This window comes from Aedes albopictus, chromosome 2 (genome assembly GCF_035046485.1).
Source record: "Aedes albopictus strain Foshan chromosome 2, AalbF5, whole genome shotgun sequence".
NCBI classification, from domain to species: domain Eukaryota; kingdom Metazoa; phylum Arthropoda; class Insecta; order Diptera; family Culicidae; genus Aedes; species Aedes albopictus.
In genome coordinates, this window is record NC_085137.1 from 12,401,224 (window position 1) to 12,420,437 (window position 19,214).

At 37.7% G+C, this 19,214-nt stretch overlaps 2 protein-coding genes across 2 annotated transcripts in view; one reads left to right on the forward strand and one right to left on the reverse strand.

Annotated features, from left to right (window-relative positions):
- Positions 1 to 19,214, forward strand: part of LOC109429955 (protein pelota) — a 78,718-nt gene that overhangs the window by 14,913 nt on the left and 44,591 nt on the right. The gene's annotated exons all lie outside the window — the stretch shown is intronic.
- Positions 5 to 15,671, reverse strand: LOC109398552 (uncharacterized). The gene is made up of 2 exons (XM_062849179.1): positions 14,521 to 15,671; positions 5 to 281 (listed from the first exon to the last, which is right to left on the reverse strand). The coding sequence occupies exons 1-2, from the start codon at positions 15,225 to 15,227 to the stop codon at positions 134 to 136; spliced, it is 855 nt and encodes a 284-aa protein (XP_062705163.1). The 5' UTR covers positions 15,228 to 15,671; the 3' UTR covers positions 5 to 133.

The window sequence follows — 19,214 nt, forward strand, 5'->3', positions numbered from 1 at the left end:
GTGAAACACGCATGCTTTGATTTTTCCTTAAATAGGGCTATTCTACTTAGATCGTCGAGATATATGATTAAGTCTTTATTTTTCAATATTTTATTGTGCGGGGATGATGAGTGATGAGTGTGAATAATGGAGTTCAGATTTGCAACGGTGGCAACACGATTTGGTCCAACCGGTTGTAGCCGAAGATGGAGCGATCGTACTTTCGCTGATAGCTGAGGCGATTGTCGGTCGAGGCGGCTGCTGAAGTGGGAGGAGGTGGCCTTCGTACCGCCACTGTAAATCTGTGGAGGGAAAAGAGAAGAACGAGAACGATATGTTATTGGTAATTGATGACAATTTATTGCTCTATTTTGTGTTCGGAGGTTTAATAAAAGGGGGAGTTGGGTTAAATTGGACAGAAATCTTGTCCACTATTTCTAAATTGTTTGCAAATTCTTATTTCCACAACTATTTCCAGATTTACTTCCTTAAAGAAGTAAATCATGGTTTTCCAAAAAATTATCAGTTGCCACAAAACAAATTTCCAAAAGTTCTAGTAGACTTGTTTCAATTTATTCTTTAAGCACGCCCGCATCAACGATAACCATAAAACTTGCTTAACCACCAATTCGGGATACAATTCGAACAGTATGCGGTATTGTTGAACCGTCTACATTACGGTCCGTGTTTGTGTTTGATTATTAGGGGATTATCGAGACAGGGATACAATGTAATGTCTTGTTTACTAGTCTTAACTAATAATACACTGGTATGATATTTTCCGATTTTCAGTGATTTTTCATATAACAAATTTTTGAAAAGCACATGCTTAATTGCAAGGCTGAAGCCGTTTTTAAGATTTGAGTGGCAAGTTAGTCGTTATTGATCATTTTGCTCCTCTCTCCCCCATCAGTTGAAGTGCTATAAGAACAAATTGGCGTCAGAAAGGTGGGCGATTGGATCAATTTATACACACAGCAAAGTATAGATTGTAGAGGAGAAAAGTTTATGATGGCGGAATAGGGAGCACGATCATAGACCTGATCTTGAATATGTGTTTTCGCTGCCAAGATCAATTGATATTTGCTATTGAATCGTTCTGTCGATTGAATAATAATGCCATTGCTGTAGTACCAATCTCATTGTATAGGGAATCGCGCCACTTGGGCGGTGGCTTCTAATTTCGTCTGTTTTCCGCTAGAACTCAGTCAAATTTGAACCAATTGACACAATGTTTGGAATGCGGTGAGATAGGTATAATATCTACCCGTGTACAACATTTCAAATCAATTGGTTCAAAATTGACTGAGTTATAGTGGAAAACAGACGAATATAGAAGCCACCGCCCAAGTGGCGCGATACCCTAGCTGTCTTCCATCGACTTTCTATGCAGGGTATTTAGTGCTTTTAATACTTAACTTGCTCTTTTCATAATAACTTTTATCTGGAATAATTTATCAAATGTAATACGTTGAGTTATTTGAAAATCATAGTTGACCAAACGGATTGGTACTCCGAATCTTTGCATTTTGAGTAAATTATCAAATTTATTATGATGCATATAAAAGTTCTAACTAGCCCCCGGCAAGCTTTGACTTGCCTACTGCGTTTTTTGACGTTCCAAGCTCAAGTTCTTGTTCACAAAAGGCATAAAAATCGATTTTCAATCAACTTTCTCCATGTTGTGTGCCTCGTAAACCTTTCTTGGGTGATCGAAATCGAACAAAACAAAGACGACCCAAATCAGACTTTCCGTTCGCGAGTTATGCGCGGTCCCCGACAAACTTTATCAGTACCTCGAGATATAAGTGTAGAATTAGCGTTATGTTAAAATACACGTAAATAAAAACCAAAAAAAAAGTACCTCGAGATTTGAAATATGTACGAACAAGTAAAAAAAAAGTTTGCAAATTGATTAACTAGTTTTTAAGATATCGTGATCACCGTAACGGCACCTTTCGGGATGAACCTGCCTACGGCAGACAATCCCTAAAGAAAAAAGAAAAAAACGTAACTTTTTAAAATTATTATTGTGAGATAATCGCGTTTAAAGTTTTGCGCTTTACCTTGTCTTTATAAAGAGTGCGCGCTACAATGGACTGTAACTTTGGTTCTAGTGCTCCAATGTTTATGAAATTTGGTAGGTGATTGTCTAGCTAGTATACCTTAAGATTATGCAATAAAAACATGTTTATCCCCACAAGTTATGTAACTCCTTAACCTTCCTTTTGCATCACGTTGACAACAGCTTGCTGACGTAGTGTACGGTTTGAGTCAAAAATGATGCTAATGCCAAAAGAGGGTTAACTCTCTAATACCCAAATTTTTTATTTTGATCTAAATATCATTTTTTGTAATCTAAAATCAATTTAAACGTGTTTTGGAAGATGATTCTCTTTAATTCTCGATTTCGTGAATTTGAGTTTTCGATTTTTCTTTTTTTATTTTTGAACATCCCCACACTTTTATATTTTCCCTGGAAGCCAATTTGGGGAACGAATTTTTTGAGATGAAAACATTTTGAGATTTTATGATTATTGTTGAAATATTATTAGTTTAAATTTTTTTCACAGAAATTTTCCGTGTAATTTTAAGGAAAATAATTTTAGAGTGTATTCGATTCCCTTAAACTATTAAACAAGGATAGAATGATTTGGGAAAAAATTAAAATATGTTAATTGTAGCGATTCAATACAAAATAAACAATGACTTCTAGAAGGTGACTAAAACATCAATTTTTCAATGATTTAAAAAAAATGTAAATACGCTTTAAGGTGAATATATAACGAAGCCACACCTCGAATTTTCAAGAGCACAAATCTGAGGAATCAAAAGACGGATTGCGCTGAAAAGTTGATCGATTGGTGACCTGCTGGTGGTGACCAATTGATCAAATTTTCAGCGCAAACCAACCCACGGTTCTTCAGATTTGTGCTTTTGAAAAATTCGAAGTGTGGCTTCGTTATATATTCACCTTAAGATACACCAAAAACCATTTTGAGATATACAGAACAGTCCTAAATATCAGCCAAAAATATATTGTTTCCACGAAACAAAAATTACAAAAATGCTCAAACTATACCCCGTCTAAAGGCGGGATTGGGTATTAGAGGGTTAAGCAAGTCAAACAATTTCGTAGGTGGTACAGGCCCAGACCGCTGTTACGAGAATTGCCTCCTACCCGTCCGTTACCAAAACACAGAGATTTGGGGCTAATTAAGGTTAACGCAATTCTCCAACGGTGGAAAGCTGTTCTGGCCACGTTCTTGTGACAGCTGAGGGAGGGAACGGAAGATCAGTTGCACACCTAAGAAAGACATAGAGACCTCTACGTCTTCTCAGGCCTACGAATTCTTCCAGAGGTCCCTTCCAAAATTCCTCTACAGATTCCATTCGGAATTCATCCAGAAATTTCTCCATGGATTCCGCCAGGAATTTCTCCAGGGATTCCACCAGAAAGTTCTCCAGAAGTTCCTCCAGAGATTCCTCTAAGAATTGCTTCAGATATTTCTTCAGAAATTCTTCCATTCTTCTCTATGAATATTTGTCCACAAATTCCTTCAAGGATTACTCCATAAATTTACTTATCTAGGAATTCCTCCCGGGATAACTCAAGCGATTTTTTTAGAAATTTATCCCATAATTACTCTAAATTCCTCCAGCAATTCATTCAGGGTTCCCTTCAGGTATTCTTTCTGAAATTCTTCCAGGGATTCCTACAGGGTTTACTCCAGGTATATTTGCAGCAAGTCCTCTGGGGATTTCTCCAGGGATTGCGCAAAAAGTTCTTTCAGGGATTTCTCCAGGAATTGCTGTAGCGATTCCTTCAGAAATTTCTCTCCGGATCGTATAAAAAATTTGTTCAGGGGCTCGCGCTCGGACAGATTTTTTTTGGAAACCGTTCATTATCTTTTCCAGGGATTCACCCAAGATTTTTTCCAGAATTACATGAAGATTTTTTGAATTACTTGAATGATTTCTAGAGGAATTCTTCCAGCGATTTGTATTGGAATTCTTCAAGATTATTTTAGAGGGATACAGGAATCAGGAAATTCCTCAAGAAGTCATCCAAGAATTCTTTCACAATTACCTCCGAGAAGTCTTTCATCAACAGATTTATTCAGGAATCCATCCATGGATTACTTCAAGAATACTGCAGCTCCTTCAAAAGAGTTCAGAATTCGGCCTACAATTATTTCAGGAATATATCCTGTTATTCTTTTACTGTCACTGTGACTTACTTCAAACATATAAATACTTTTATATGCTAAAAGAGCTTTGAAACATTTCTCCAGGAAGTTCTTCAAGAATTCACACAGAGAAGGCTCTTTCGGAATTCCCACGGTTTACTCGCGTACTTACTCTCGAAAATGCACCAAAATTCCTCTATAAATACGTCCTTAAATTCCTCCACACATTTCTTTTTGAGTACATTCCTGGTATTTGTCTAGAAATTCCTTCAGGGGAATTCCAGGATTTTCCGAGAATTTCATCATTTGGGAGTTCTCTGGAAATGCCTCCAAGAAATTCTTTGAGAATTTCTCCAGTGATTCACTTCCAAAATTCTTACATTGACACCGCGAGTGATAGATTCAGAGCTTTTACAAGAATACCTTCAAATTTTTTTCCGAATATCCTTCAACTGAGATTTCTGTAAGATTATGTTCTGAGATGAGTATATGCAGTATAGGAGTATAGGAGAGAATCTCCGGCAAGGATGTACTCGGCATAACACAACTGAAGTTTTATTCTTAGAGGAATAGAGATCTAGGCTATTCCAAGATTGCTAATAAGCATAGACAAAAGAGATGAACCAGCCTAGGGCTGAAAATCTATATAATAAAGTAATAATAATAATAATAATAAGCATAGACCATAGCACCCAATTTGGGTGATTAATTACTAAAAAAAACTCCAACTCATACGCGCCAACTTGTGACGTAGTTGGGGGGGCGAAGCCTCTCAAAATCAATGAAATTCGAAAAATATCGACGCAATTCATCTTGTTTAGGCATATTCACGTGAGAACTAGTCAATTGAGCTGAAAAAAGTTGAATATTGTCCAATTTTGGAGAGCTTCGCCCCCCCAACTACGTCACAAGTTGGCGCCTATGCTCCAACTTATCGTAAAAGGCATTATGTAGACATTTTCAAAAAAATCTTCGGTTGGACTTCCATTATTAGATTTAGAATCCACTTTGATTGATCTACCGAGATTAAACAGCTATTTATTGAAAGAGTAGCCAATAGGCAGTTGTAGAATATATCGCCAAACATAGCACCAGGGAACAAAATCAGGTTCAAGCATGGACTTCCGGTTTGACAACTACCCTTGCATGAGGTACAACTCTTCCCATCCATCATAGTGAAAACCACTTATTTTTTATATTTTACAGATCCTGAGTATCATTCGATTAAAACTAAAAAAGTTTGTCCTGGGGCTTTCAGGGTTAATAGGCGCGCAAATTCTCGATGCCCAAGAAAGTCAAGGAAATTTATAGTGACCGACCAACAATCACCTTCAGCATGGTTTTAATGGATACAGTCGCGTTTATGCTTTAGCTACAGTGTCGGACAAAACAATAAGACCACCAGCCATTTTTCATACAAAATGACCAAGTTTGACGATGTGATGGTCGGTTTCTGGTGAACCGATTTGGCTGAATTGTTGACAGTCGCCATGGAGTTTCGTGAATTTTGATTTGTATTTAATTGATTGAGTTCTGTTCACTACATCAAAAGTTACAGATATACGAAACGACAAAATAATAGGACCACTTTCAGATTGCCCTTACCAAAGGATATATATCTGTATCTGGTACTTGATAATTGATAAGCAAGTACTAAAATTATAAGGATGCCATTTGAACTTACGGACATTTTTATTGAATTGACCACAAAAAACCATTATAAAAATCTGGTGTTGGAATTTTGTCGCACCGCATATCTGTAACTTTTGATGTAGTGAACAGAATTCAATCAGTTTAACACTAATCAGAATTCTCGTCATTCCATGTCAGCTGTCAAAATTTCAGCCAAATCGGTTTACTAGAAACCGAGCAACATATCATCAAAGTTGGTCATTTTGTATGAAATAGGACCGCTGGTCCTATTGTTTTGTCCGACACTGTATATGTGCCCCTAGGAGTTCAAAAACTTCTGCTGGTATTCCATTACAAATTCTACCAGATTTTTTTTCCTCAATGATACTTGAATTCCAGAAGAAGCACTTAACAATATGTTGCAGTAATGCTGCTAGAAAATTCAGAGGTTCTTCGGGATACCCATCAAAGAATTCCTTTGAAAATTACCATTTGGATTTCATTTCTCGGAGATTTTAAAGAGAAGTTGTAAAAAGCATTGGTAGCCGCCAAAACTAAAAGAGTATATAATAACATAGACCATTTGATAATGATGGTCCCGCCATATACCACTACAAAGGTTTGAGCTAGACGATATATCTTCAAGACAATTATTAATTATGATCAATGAAATCAGATTTGCAAACTAAATACGGTCTGATTCTTATTACAGATATAAACAACATTATAATTTGTCATACTATACAGCAAAAACATAATTTTCAAAATACTGATGCTTTCAACTACAAATGTTTGCATGCGTTACTAGTGATAATGAAAGATCAGAAAATCAAAAATATTGTGGGATTGATAACGTTTGCGCGATGTCAAAACAGTCGGCAATATTCTCATTCTCAAGAAATTCCCAACATTCAATTAGACAACTCACTGCTAATCTACAGAATCCGACAACAGTACAAATTTACCAAGAGACTCAAACTTTTGTAGACTTCTCAAAACAAGTTCAGTTACTAATACTACATTAACAAATATAAAATCCATCATTATCGTCGGGGCGACATAGTTTTTTCGTGCCTCCTATCACTAAAATATAAATTGTCCACACAAAACATCCGTTGGTAAACTTCGTCAAGTCGTCTTTTGGACAATGATCTTGTAGAGTGTGACAAGTTGAGAATAGTCTTCAATAGCTATCAATTTAAACACATATTATGCCAAATAAATGTCCATTATAAATCTGTATTTGTCATTAGGACAGTGATTTTCATATTTTTTTTGTATAATTTCTGTATATAAAGTTATGAAAAATGTCTGGGGGAGGGGGCTGGCCTTCAAGGCCCCCCTCTAGCTACGCCAATAGCCGCTCGCGCGCACAGCCTGCTACGATCACGTATTTACGTAAAGAGAGAGCATGAACGTATGTGACGGAATTTCATTCGGAACTCCGGAATTCATTTTCGATCAGAAAAAACCTTTTGAAAAATCTTAATTTGGAATTATTTCTTGTTGGAATGCAGAAAATATAAATGACGGATCAAAGTACATAATAAAATTAGCACATTATTTCTACTTTTGGGCTTAGAGGGCTATGACTCTTACACAGAGTATGTCAGCTGTACAATTGCAATATCCCTTTCGTGACGAACCAGCACAATCGTGCTGTTTTTCGGCATTGGTTTTACACATTTTTGTTCAATTGTATTTTCCTCAAAATATGTGATGTAAATAATTTTTATGATCGAGTTATTACTCTAACTTGTATTTCTGAACCTCAGCTTTGATTGGAATTGTTTATAAAAAACGCCACGATAAGTTAAACAAAAAGTAAACAATCACCCTAGAAGTTGAAAATTTTTTATCTGTCGTATTTTTATAAATATTTGTTTAATCCAGGTATGCAGAGATAATAATCGATAGAAAAAGAGTAGTTCTGCAAAACGGCGAAGAAAAAGTGGTGCTTTGTTGAAAAGCACAAGATTTCTGGGTGGTCAAAGTGGGACCAGCACAATTGTGCTGTTTCGTCCCCAAGGCGGTCCTTGTTCCATCGGTAATTGCCTATTCTTAGGCGTTTTATAGTATAGAAGATTGATTTTAATTATTAAATCACTACAAAGTGTTAGTTTGTAAAAACTTAGACGTATAATTTCAACTCAAGGAACACGATATCAGCTTGTACGAGTTTTTTAAAGAACTTTAAATACTTGGGTCAGTAATATTACTCCATAATATCGAAATCATGAATAAGATTGGAACAGGGATTTGCTATTCTTACTATTTTCTTCTTATTCACTTCTATGATTTGAATACCCTGTCAATCTGATCTCGTGTTCCTAGTTTTAAAATTATACGTCTAAATTTCTACAAACTAACACTTTGCAGTGATTTAATAATTACAATAAATCTTCTGTACCAAAAACGCCTAAAAGTAGGCAATTTTCAGCAATTACTTAGAGAACATCGACCGGCTTGAGGACGGACCAGCACAATTGTGCTGGTCCTAATTTAACCCCAAAAAGTGTACAGGTGGATAAAGTAGCCGAAGTAAAGAAAGTTTTATTCTAGAGGACGTTAAGTTTATAAGAGAAAATTTGAGATAATCATGCTTTTATGGTCCGTCACGAAAGGGATATATTAGCACACAAAGCGAATAATAGTGTTTTTGTGTTACTTGTGTAGTTTCTAATGTATTTCATACAAATGTTTGGGATAAAATTTCTACAATTTCTGAATTGCATATGAGGTTTTGTTGAAATTCCCATCAAATTGATTCATAAATGATTCGTATCTCTTAAGTACTTTTATAAACTAAATATGTTATTAATTGGTTCATTCCAGAATGTGTAGAACCATACTGAACACTGTTATTATACATGTATACATACATGCTTTAGCGTTGTGACGAAGCACGCCAAATCGCTTTACTCGCTTTATTCATCTCATCGCACACCATATTCGCACACAGCAATGCAATGTCAGGGAGACTTTACCCGTAACCGTACCGTGTCCGTATCATCTTTACGAGTTGCGTGAGTCTTGTTTTTATCGTGCTGCTCCATTTAACCCGTCGAACGACGGAGAAGATCCCGCATACGAAATGACTCGACGAGATCCATCAAGACTCGCGAACGCTGTGCGCTCAATTATGGCCATTTCCACCCGAGTGGTTTCCCAAATTAAGATTGATTTGCATCCGATTTCGATCGATCGATCGCTGTTGTCGTGGCAACGGATGGATATCTGCCATTGGCATTTTCCTGCCTACTTTGGTGCCATCTGCAGTATCTGCAGCCTGTAGGTATGATTGGAAGTACGATATCGCCTGATAACAAAGCAACAGCATTACCTAATTTGATTCCCTTCTAGCACCAATTGGGGAATGTCTTCTAGACTGGTTCAGATTCTACAAAGTCCGAAGGAATACTAAGATATTTACACAAAGTATTTACATCATTAGATGCTTCCAGTGAACATTTCAGCGTAATTAGAGCAATGGTTATGAAGAATGAGACGTAAGGAGTGATTTACTTTCCATCGTATTTTCGGATTCGGGACACATTAATTCTAAATTATATGTTGAAAAGAAAATCCGTATCCTAAAACGCAGCTCCATGGAAAACTAGCTAGGGTATCGCGCTACTTGGGCGGTGGCTTCTATATTCGTCTGTTTTCCACTATAACTCAGTCAATTTTGAACCAATTGACTTGAAATGTTGTACACGGGTAGATACTATACCTATCTCACTGCATTCCATAAATTGTGTCAATTATTTCAAATTTGACTGAGTTATAGTGGAAAACAGACGAAAATAGAAGCCACCGCCCAAGTGGCGCGATTCCCTATTAATTGAACCATAAGCACCATATAAAAAATTGAAATATTAGATTCATTGTGGTTGTCAAAGTTTCCGTTTCGGAATCAGTCTAATGCTTTCGTCTGATTTTTTAGATAAGACTTGCAACTTTGGCTGTGACACGGCCAAATATTTGCGTTCTGATAAGACTATACACAAGTCTAAATTAGATGTTTAGTCCACTGTCATAAATCAGTTCCCATTTAGAGCAACTCCAGCGCTGATAAGTGGCTCTAAATTTGATATTGAATAACAAACAAGTGATCACAGACAAGAGCAAGAGCAAACTTACTACGAAAATCATGACTATATTTTTTTCCACTTGTCTGTAGGCATTTCGCAGCTAAGTGTTCGATTAACTGAATAACCAATCGACCGGTTGATTGATCGATCATAACCAATTTCAGCCCTGATTAACAAACGATTAGCTAATTGTCAGGTGTTGGATTGTTTTGGTAGGTAGTATAGGGTTGAAAAGGCAGCCAGCAGTGATGGACACACTTGTTGAATGCAACGATGTTCAGAGCTGCCCGACTGGACTGGTAAGCAAGCATGGTACTCAGCGAAGAATGGTGAAAACGAAACGGTATCTAATGTTGAGCGATGATTCGGTTGGTTAGCTTTCATTGGCGATTTGATGTCGAGAGACAGCGGAAATTTACTAATCGCTTCGATATAGACCGTGTGACTTATTGACCTCTGGAAATAGTATTTTTACCAAATAAAAAATCTGGAAATAGTATTAGTAAAAATAACAAATGGCAACAACAATGTTTATATATCGTAGAATATTCTACGACTTTGCATCGATGCAATTAATGGTCTCTAAATAATTATAATGCTGCAGAAACTTTGACTTTTTTATGAGAAATCTTACTCTTAGTGTCTTGCTAAGTTAGCAAGGGGTCCATCAATTCAAACCTAATAAGATAACTCTAGACCAACATTTGAAAAGGGCGTAACATCCATTTTGAATTTCTGCTTCTCCCGTCCCTCCTAGGCTTACCCCCATTATTCATGAAATCTTTTACCGGTAACAGATAGATCTGACTCCCCTCTATCTGTTAACGGAAAAAGTTTGCTTAAAAATATTGAAATACGTCCAGGAGAGACGGAACAAGTGAGAATTTGCAATGGCTGTTCCGCCCTTTTTAAATGTTAGTCTAGAACTACTTTTAGGCTTTATCAGTGAAGAGAATTGTCAGACAAAAGAGGCACAAAACAAGCAACAAAGAAGGCGCGATGATTACTCTTTATCTCTACTGGTAACAGATGACATAATCTCGAAAAATTTTGTTGCAGACAAAACGGAAGCTGAATTTGTTGTGTACTTTTCAACTCGTAAATAATCAATTATTACTAACCCAAAGTCGAAATTGTTTGATGATAGATCTTCAGCAGAGTTGCAGGGTTTACCGACTCAAAGTTATCGTTCGAGAATCGCAATGCAAGGCCTTAAAATCACTAAACTCGTGATGTACGATGTTTATCCCATTATTTTCAAGTTGAGACAAAGTTATGCCGCATTGGGTGGATTGTCGCAACAAATACAGGTTGCGACATTATCATTATTGTTGCACGATGGTTGAATTTTGATTCACTGGGCTTCATCATTTTCTATTGATTGAACATCTAATGTTCTGATCTGACTTGCCGACGTTATATAAATACTGAACTGAATTCAACTAAAATCATTAGGCACTAAATGATATGTTAGTTATGTATTTACACACCTAATCAATATTTCGAAGTCCAGAGAGCCGGTATTTTGATTTGTTGTCGATACGGTGTATGAAGCCAATTGCCACTGAAATTTATTTTTCCAATCAATCGGTCAAAGATCCACAAAACTTTTCAAAAGCAATAAGAGCAATTGATCTTTGCAGTGAAAACATACAACCTTTTTGCTGTTAGTAAAGTTTATGATCAGTAAAATCATCAGTCGGGTTTTTTTTATCAATTTAATTTATCTTTGATGTTATGGTATTTTTCACGAAAAGTTACCGGCAGAATTCTTACTGCTTACTTTCCCAGGAATAGGATCTCCAATGGAGTGACATTCACTTTCTCAGCAACGTCACTCCCAACGTTTATGCTTCACATCAATAGTACATACTATATGGAGCGACTGACGAGATGTCGCCGTTCCATTGTTTAGTTCAATTGTATTCAATGACGCTGCACAGTAGGCCTGACCGCTTCAATGCTTATAAGTTGTAATACATTTCCAATGCATTGCGAGCAGTAGTAATGACAAGAAAAACGGTAGAAGTACCCAAGTAACCATCACTTTTTGCACATTTTTCAACGCCTTGCCACGCCCAGATCTGTGAACGAAAACATTTTGTTCTTCGTACACGTAAAATTCAACGTAATTGTAGTTCCGCAACAAAAATTGAGCTCAATTTATTGAAGCAAACCATAGGTACAGCATTTCAAACTTGGCCATTTTGTATGAAAATCGGTGTTTGTCCGATCAATTATGCACCACAGTGTATGTGCACTCTCACCCCAGTTGTTGGCTTTATCTTTATTTAGTCGTTTTACCCAAATCAATTGGGTAATATTTGCATATGCAATCTGAATAGATTTTCAATTGGCGTGCATTTTTTATGGAAAAAATCACGCTAGTGTTCGTGTGTTGAAATGTGACTTATCTCTACACGGAAAATCCAAACTACCTAATATTTGGGTCGATTTTACTCAAAATTGAATATATCGAATGAGCTCGTTACCCAAAATTAGGTTGTTTTTCCTCTCTGGCTCACCGATGTTGTCAAAAATAAACAGAGATGCATCTACCCAAAGGGGGTTCTTGACCCCAATAAGCCAATTTAGGGTAAATGTTGGTTTACTCAAAATTGAGTTGAATGAAGGGGGTCTTAGGTTGAATTTACCTACTCTTGAGTATATTTTTTTAGCTGGGGGTAAAGGCAATCTACCTAGCGTTAGCCCAGAAACGGAGAATCATTTCAACATCAACCGTTCTATAAGCATTGTAAATGTTATGTTTTTTCAATGATCGTTGCTTCGTTATACGGCTGTTGTTCAACGTTCAGGTTCAACCCGTTTGCTATTTACAAATATATCAGCAACCTTTCTTCAACGTTTATTAAACCAAGTTGTGATGTCTTGTTGTATAATCGTTTAATAAAGGTTTTAAAAACAATTAAAGCGAATATGCAGCTGCGTTCATTATAACAAGCTTTCTACGACAATTATTCCACTACAATACAATCAAAACTTGGCAACAATTTCAATTTTTATATTTGATTGAACAAATGCTGTGAAAAAGTTTCTTAAACTTTTCTTCATTATCGCTCTATAAATAAATAAGCAAAAAGATGTTTCATTTCACATATTTCTCATATGAATAATTTGGAACAACTTTTTATGGCCATATTACCTACATTAATCACAGTTTTATAATAGAACTCACATCATTGACAAGACTCGAACTCGGGACCTACTGCTTGACTGTCGTCTGCATCTGCTCTTCTCCAATCAGGATTGCATGAATCGGAAGATTTAAAGCAGTATTTCAACATTGAATCGAATACGTTGCCGTCCACACGTAGCTTAAACATCGCTTTAGTTTTGTTATTCTAAATACTAGTTGTCGACATGAACTTTGAAGTTGATTACTGGTTGAATAACCATATCCGCAACGTTTATTCATGTAAATAAACTTTTCTGTAAGCTTTGTTCAGCAGTAGCAGCATCGCTACTGGAGCTTAATAGTAGCTGTGAAATCAGTTTGCTACGGTGCGATGTTGTTTTGAAAATTTGGTGTTCCTTCAAACATATGTTTCATTTCTCATACCCAAAAAAGTAAGGTGTGTTTAGCTTTCGGAACATTCATTTCGTGTACGCAAGAAAAATGTGTCATCCTGCTGTTAATCTCCTGACAAAAAGTGGATCCTGAACCCGGCCAAGACATAAATAAGGCTCGATCCACGTGTCATTATGAAGGAACCAGGGGGAAAACTTCTAAACGCTGCTTGTTAGAGGAGCCAGTTGCCGTTTTCAAGTTCGGTGGTTTTGCTGCCGTTGATCAGTGTAGTGTTAAAAGTAAGTCGTGATGTTTTTTGAAGTGTGATACAATTATTTAGAGCTGCTGCAAGGCTCCTGTTAGATGTAGAATAATTTGCAACTGTGTTTACAAATGTAAACATGGCGAACAATTGCAACTAAGAGCACTGCTAATCAGCAGGTGAACATAACGATTAAGCTAGTCTTGTTAACCTATGTTTAGGCTACTTGTTCCACTGTGAATGATGTGGAATAATGGCAACTAAAAACGTCGGAAGCTTATCTTCGTACATTATTAGGCTATAGATGGAAATTCCTATACAACTTTTCTTAAACTTCTGTTCGATCAGTTGTTCAATTTACATAAATATGATGAACAAAAGTGATATTAAACTGTTTGAAATATTTATTCGACTCATTTTTCAACACATACTCTTATTCAACTTTCGGTGCTTTCGTAGAGCACTTGTTAAGCTGGCATGCTTATTAATGATTACTTGGGAGGCCAATGCATGTCAATATATGTGCTTTAGGCATGCAATACATACAGCTTCAGCAGTATGGTTACTTGTGTAGTCGATTCTATCGTTTTTCAGGATTATTTCAATGAACGGATGTGTACGTATAGACTAGACTATAAATCTTGTGTATTTTCGTTAACATTTTGAATTGCAAATCTTGTGACAACTTGAAAAAGCAACAGCAATGAGATGAACTCACTTCACAGAACTGACTCAACATCATATGTCACTTGATCCTATTAAAAATTCCCCCCAGTGCTAACTCGCTAAATAACACGTCACTCGGACAGATAATTTCATCAATCATCCACTCACCTGCACTGTCTCATCAGGCTACTGCTCTCGCATTCTCCGCGATCGATTCGCCGATTGGAATCACCACCGGTCGCCGTCGCATTCCTGCGTTGTCTATCGCTCAACAGCATCGTCGTCGAGTGTGGTGGCGGTGACCTTCCTTCTCTGCTAACTCCGTTATGCCTACTAACTGCATTTCTGCCACCAAGATGAGTCCAATGAGCTGAGGAGCTCCTAGGAATTGACGACGACGACGACGACGACGAACCGCGGGATGACGTAACGGAATTCCGTCGGCTATTGCACAATCCCGTTGTTATCACCGTTGAAGTCGCGGAACACATCGGACCCCGCCAAATGCTATTATTATTACCGTTGTTATCACTATCACTGCCCGTAGTGGGCGATTTTGATTTATGATTTGGGCTTGGGCTATCACTTTCGGTTCTGTTGCTTCCGTTTCGATTGCGCACCGTTAGATTGTACAGGCACTTGTTCAGTTTCACTAGGTCAGTAGTACCTACGACCGAGTTCCCACCACTAGGTCCTCCACACTGATTGCTCATCGTTCCTCGTCTTCTTCTTGCTGTTCGCTGCTGTTCAACGGCACCCCCCAGTCGCGATCCTCCCACAAGTCGCGGAATTCCACTCCGTCCAATGTAGTAGTCCGGTTGTCTACCGTTGTTGTCACCGATCTCCGAAACCGTCGCGGCGGCAGCCTCAGTCATTCCCTTATTTGGTGAAGCCCTCAGCTTGGATCCACGTTGCGCCGCAGATCCACACTGAGCTGCTATCTTCTTCGCTATCTATATGGACGGTCGGACCTAGACGGATGGATTGGGTATGGTAATAAATAAAAGCGAAATGCCGGGTCTTCCTCTCGGTCGAACTCGGCTTGGCTCGCTTCAAGGTTACCGGACTCCCTCTGAAACGATCGTTTCCTTGCTACGCGGCTACATCTGAATCCGAAACGGTTGGGCACTGATGGAGGTGATTATATTGTATGATGATCTCGCGATCGGTGGTCAGTCCGCTACATTGTGCCGGCAACCAACAACCAACAACGGTGGACTAAACTGTGCTTTTTCTTCGCGGAATCGGCAACGGTTGATGTTTTCGGCTAGTTTGCGGGGTATTGCGCTATCGTGACCGGTATCGCTCTCGTTATGGGAAAAAGCGCGGTTGGTTGAAGCCAGATAGTTGGGACCGCTCGTTGGCAAGCTGAATGGGCCCCTCTTGTTCTGTGTAATGGCGAAATTTAAAAGGTTAAAGAAGTAGTCTTGGTGTGATCTTGCACTAGATACTCATTTTCGCAGCAGTAGTGGATGGAAACAGAAAATCCGGTAAATTCATGAACCGAATTTCTCTATTCCAGGAGGAAACCGTTACGGACGTAACGACTTAACATTTGCGAAATTTCCATCGACCACACTTTTAACGATCATTTTAAATTTTCATAGTTGTGGCTTTCACAACCAGAGGCGCGCGTATCGTTTTTCTATGCGTTTGACGTTTCACACTAGCGCCTTCTGTTGACGATATTGCACAACACAGTGATTCGTGCAACTTTTCCACCAGGTGATGGTAGTGTAAACTGGGCGATGATTTTCCATGAAAATCATTCAAGGTGTTACGTCTGTTTGTCTGTGCCGTAACAGTCTTTATATGAAATCTTGAGGGACCACCTAGCTCTAAACATCAAACGCTTTCTGTATTGAGAAGAGCATGAATTATCAAATTACCACAAAAAACGTCGAGTCAAGTACAAGACACTGAAGACGACCTTACAGTTGAGGTCGAAATACGTATCTATCAAAGGATGCAAATTCTTAGTGGAATTCAAAGGAACCGTACTTAACCCGGTTTTCTTTTTATTCACAAAAATTAGCAAAAACTCACCAAATGTTCAACAGGATGTTTCAGAGAATTGTGCGTAATGTTAACGCTCCATATAAAATTTTTATCTTTTGTTTACGATGATCTGAGATACGCCCGGGTTTCATTCAATGTTTCGATGAAATCTTAAAAAAAACCTTCCATTTTGCTGGATTAGGCCAGATACACTCCCGATCAAAAGTTTTGGGTCACCCCCTCAAAAACATGTCATTTTTTCAGGCCCATATCTCCACCAATTTGCGTCCGATTTTAAAACCCTGGGTCTTATTCAAAAGATAATAAGTCAAAGTAACTTTAAACATGATTTAGGTTTTACGAAGCAAAGTGGGAAACAAAGTTATCAACAAATCACTTCTCCATGTTTTGCGATAGTGACCCCAAACTTTTGGCTGATACATCATATTGAGGGGTGACCCCTAACTTTTGGTCGATGACATCAAGAGTTAATTTACTTAATAACTATTTTCTTAGATTTTTTTAGCCAAGTTCGGTAAAAAGCAGTTGAAAGCTAATAAAAAACAGGTTATACTAACGCTCTCATCTTAAAATTTGGTCGACCCAATTTCCAGCGGCACTGCCTTATGTTTATATTATTATTTTTTTTTCGAAAATTTTGCAACTTTGGGTTAAGTTTACATACAAATATTTTCGTAAAACCTAAATCATGTTCAAAGTTACTTCGGCTTATTATCTTTTGAATAAGACCCAGGGTTTTGAAATCGGACGCAAATTGGTGGAGATATGGGCCTAAATGTCATGTTTTTTTTTGAGGGGGTGACCCCAAACTTTTGATCGGGAGTGTATGAGGTATACTATGCCAGCCAATAGCAGATACCTTTAAGTGCTTGTTCTTCTCTATTTTGTTTTCCGGCGGCCACTAGGATAGATGTTAATTGGTGAGCCTGTTCCAGATTTCCGAGATGAACTAGCCTAGTGTTAAACAAATCGTTAATACGAAAAAAAATGCAATTTTTAATCGACGTTTTTGTTCCGATTAATCGATTTTTTGAATCGATGTTGAAGCCCCACGAAATCGACTGAATCGATTTTGTACATTCGATTTTTCTTTCGATTTAAAAATATTAATTTACTTTTTTTTTCAGAATGCATTGTAGAATTTAACCATTAAAAAATGTATATAAGATCGAGGTAAAATGTACATAAAATCCAAGTACATAAAATCGAGGGTCTATATAATCTAGGGTCCACTAAATCAAGGCATACCTCTATATCAGGTTTCTTGGGCAATCTTTCTCAGGGTTCTAAAGGAATCCTCCTTCTGGTCTAGAGAGTCCCTTTCAGGGTTCTAGCGCATTCTTCTATGGATTCATGGTCAGTCCATCTCTGGATTCAAGATTTTTTTTTTGAGAATTCCTCTCAGGATTCTAGATGAATTTCTCTTAATAATAAGAGAAGAATAATAACGATAATAATAATAATAAGAGAAGAATAATAACGACAGAAGTACGCGCTCTGATGTTTACGTTTTTAATCATCATCCGGTTGATGATTGTTAATGACTGCGCGCAAGTCAAGCGTAGTTTTTGAAACTGGCTAAAACAATAATATAGTTATTTATGCAACAAGTTGCAGTTGCAGTCGGCAAGCCTCGTTGGATAAATACGACGAGTGCTGAAAAAATCGAGTTTTGCAACGCGTTGCATACAAAGTTTTTTTGTAATTGCAAAAATACCCGTACAGTATAATCTCTCTAGCCACACAAACGTGTATCAGCAGCAACCACGTGCGAGCCTTCATGCGCGACAGGACGTAGTGCATAGTATTTTCTTCGATCAGGTAGGCTATGGTAGGCCAACTGTCGCAAGTTTTCAAGCTGCCGTCGTCGTCATGCAGCATCATAGGCAAAAGCAATAGTTGGTTCAGCTTCTGCTTCTACGCCTGATTGGCAGTTCAAATCAGAATCTGAATTGTCCTGATTCGGATTCGAACTGCTCAGTGCATGTAGAAGCAGCCACTGTATCTACGAAAGTAGTGGTACTTAACAAAAAGTGTGTGCTGGCAAAAGTGCCGAAAAGTACTACTTTTCGGCACACTTTAGAGTGCTGAAAAGTAGTACTTTTCGGCACCTTTGCTTCTGTGAAGAAAAGTAGGCCGTTTTATCATTGTTACCGCGAGTGAAAAGTAGGGGAATTCGCAACGCAATTACAAAAATAAATTTTTATTTAATATTTTTTCGCAAGTTAACGAGTGAATCGCAACGAAAAAAATACCTGAATAATTATTGAGTTTGGATTGCTTTTACGACAGCTTTCGAGCCTATTTTGGCTCAAATTTCTCATATCTCCAATTTATCGAACAAATACCTTTTCAAAAATTACACGATATTCCAGCAAAACAGACGTGCGTGGAATTCTGTCAGTTGACGCCGCTGCTGCGAGCAGCTGTTCTGAAACGTCTCGTAAAATGGCTCATTGCCATTTTTGATAGATCCATGGATGGTGAATATTTGATTAAAGCCGTTTGGCGCCGATGAAAATGTGCCGTCCATGATCAGAGCTTCGGAATGTGTCAGTTTGTCCAGATGAATCGAACACTCAGCGAAAAAAACTAGCGAAAATCATCGAAATACCTTATGAAAATTTGCTATAACTAATTCTTATGGATGACATAAGAATACCTTATGAAAATTGATCGTGCTTGCTATGACAAATTTCATAAGATAGACATGAAAAGAACAAAAAAAATCATAAAATGATGCAGACTGGATTCGATCCATGAACGTCGGGATCACCGAGCCCGTGTTTTATCCACAGCGCTTGAGAATTCCTTGTTGCTAAACATGAATAAAAGCCAAGCTG

Coding starts and splice junctions, on each gene's coding strand:
- LOC109398552 (XM_062849179.1), bottom strand. CDS start 15,227: ATGACTGAGGCTGCCGCCGCGACGGTTTCGGAGATCGGTGACAACAAC. Junction 282..14,520: donor AGCCTGATGAGACAGTGCAG/GTGAGTGGATGA, acceptor TTCCCTCCACAG/ATTTACAGTGGCGGTACGAA.